General features: G+C 41.8%; 2 protein-coding genes across 2 annotated transcripts; both read right to left on the bottom strand.

Annotated features, from left to right (window-relative positions):
• Positions 1-289: 289 nt before the first annotated feature.
• On the bottom strand, positions 290-772 carry LOC113312990. Its single transcript, XM_026561722.1, has one exon. The coding sequence runs from the start codon at positions 770-772 to the stop codon at positions 290-292; it is 483 nt and encodes a 160-aa protein (XP_026417507.1).
• A 66-nt stretch (positions 773-838) lies between these two features.
• LOC113312989 lies at positions 839-1,699 on the bottom strand. Its single transcript, XM_026561721.1, has one exon. The coding sequence runs from the start codon at positions 1,697-1,699 to the stop codon at positions 839-841; it is 861 nt and encodes a 286-aa protein (XP_026417506.1).
• Between the last annotated feature and the right edge of the window lie 757 nt (positions 1,700-2,456).

Here is a 2,456-nt window from a genome sequence, read left to right as displayed (position 1 = left end):
CTATCATCACAGTAGGATTAGGTGAATGATGAAGGGATGTTTGTAGTAAAACCATAGACATGTTAACGTCTAAACAACGTTTATAATAAAAATACTAATGTAATCCAAAATGAATATTACTAGGTGAAATTTGAAAGCGAAATTTCATTCTAAAATTAAAATCTTAAAATGTCTTAGTAAATAATTAAAATTAAAAATACACAACAAGTCTTAAGAAACAAGTGCAGAAAAAGTCTTACAAAAGGAAACAAGTGCGGAAATTTTCTTAGCATAGTAAAACAAGTGCATCCTACTCTCCATTCTCATAAAAGTTATCATCATTATTTGGGTAAACATCTGCGTTTTCATCCACATCGGTAGTACCTGCATCGGAAGTGCTGAGGACATCCCGCACCTCCGCGGGACCCACTTCACCGTCTCGCAATCCTAGGATGTGACGCTGGCAAATGTGCTCAGTTATATCTTCTTGCAAGAATCTCCAGCGGGAATGGCTTAGATAATACGCGCGCGCTTCTCTCACGTTACCTTGTACTGGAGGTGTTTCTTCTCGTCCATCGTAAGTCGCCCATTCCGTATCACTGTACTCATGTTCCACACACATGTTATGCATTATTAAACACGCTCTCATAATTGCCTGTACGTCATGATGAGACCAGTGACGACAAGGATTCCTAATTATATCCCATTTGGACTTTAGACCACCAAAAGCACGCTCCACGTCCTTCCTCTTTGTGTGCTGGTATTCATTAAATTTCTTATGGATTTCCGGCATAGTCTCTCGTCTCTTATAGCTATGGACCACCCACGGCATTTAGTTGTAGATGCCGTCCACCAAATATTATCCATGTTTGTACTTGTGACCCATGATGCGAAAATTGCAAGTCGGGGCAAACGCGTCATTGTCTATATCAAATAATCCCGACTGCGCCAACACATTCAAGTCGTTGTTAGACCCGGCCTCGCCAAAATAACAGTGCCAGAACCATCTATCGTACGATTCCACTGCCTGTGGAACAAGATTTGGTTTCTTAATGTGTCCCACGTGTCGGTCGGCTTCTTCTGTAGGACATAACCTCCACTCCCAATGGGTGCAATCGAGGCTTCCTAGCATTCCAGGAAAACCACGAGCTTCGTTATGAGCCAATAGCCTCCTAGTATCTTCGGTTGTTGGTTTCCTCATGTAGCGGTCGTTAAATTCCCAAAGTAGTGCATCCATAAACTTCTTAACATATATGTATATTGTTGCCGCAGCCATCTGAGTGTAATCGTCTAAGCTATCTGCAGCTACCCCCTTTGCCAGGTGTTTCATTACGGCGATCATTTTCATATGAGGAGAGTGACCCGGGATGTTACATGCATCTCTTCGCTGTAAAAAATCAGGATCTCGAGCGCAAATTTGAGGCAATATTTTAAGAAAAAGATCTCGTGGCAAACCGTGACGTCTCTTAAAACGCTCAGGTCTGTATCTGCAACCGGGGTTGAAGTAGTCCTGCATCATCTTGGCATTTGCATCCACATGACATCTATTAATGGTTCTTCTGCTCAAAACCTGGACCGGTTCGGGTTGGTGCAAATCATGCGCCTCTTGCAAAATTTGCTGATACATGATGGCGTAATCTCCATGGCTATCATCGTGGTACCGTTTAGGGTATGTCGCATCTCTCCGTCGTCGCATATATCTAACGACAACCGACTCCATTTTTCGGCTAAAATAAAATTTTATCAGTATAACGATATATTGTTTCGTAAATGTCATCATAAAAAAATATAAAACGCACATAAACATGAAACACGAATCATGGTGGAAAAAACTATAAAACACCCATAAACATGAAATATGAAGAACATAAAATATGGATAATACGAAGTCCAACATATATTAGGAAAAACTAAACATATCATACAAGAACAAAATAACAAACATCTACTACACCCTCTCTAATCAACACCATTTTAACAAGTTTTACTAGAGTGAGGGAAATAACTGACTTTCTGGCACAAAATCCGTATCAGCACCATCATCACCTCTCTGACCACTACCATGAACACTATTCTGCCAACTACCACCCAAGCCCAGCCTTATAAAATCACCAGAGTTTGGTAAATCACTAAGGTTCGGCGAGGCATGCGCCATTGACGGGTTGGGCTCTACAGGGACGTTACTTTCAATAAGATAAGGGACGTAATAAGCATTCGATGCGGATGGGTCTGCAGACGGACGCTTGCGACGGTGTTGGGTTTCCAGCATAGATACACCTGCGTTGTAAGTGCCCACCAATGTATATTCTCCTGACTTGAATTGAAGAGGTCGTCAGATGTTTCGGAACTACGATGGATTGTGGAGATTTCATACAGTGCTCGACGACGAGACTCATCGTATATTCCCTGTCTGGTGGTTTGGATAAGCCAGTAAGCCTCCCCCGCAAACTTGCGTAAGTCTTCCTAAAAAAAGTAAA

This window comes from Papaver somniferum, chromosome 9 (assembly GCF_003573695.1).
Source record: "Papaver somniferum cultivar HN1 chromosome 9, ASM357369v1, whole genome shotgun sequence".
Classification (NCBI taxonomy): Eukaryota; Viridiplantae; Streptophyta; class Magnoliopsida; order Ranunculales; family Papaveraceae; genus Papaver; species Papaver somniferum.
The sequence above is the reverse complement of the archived record's forward strand: the minus strand, read 5'-3'. Positions and strand labels throughout refer to the sequence as shown.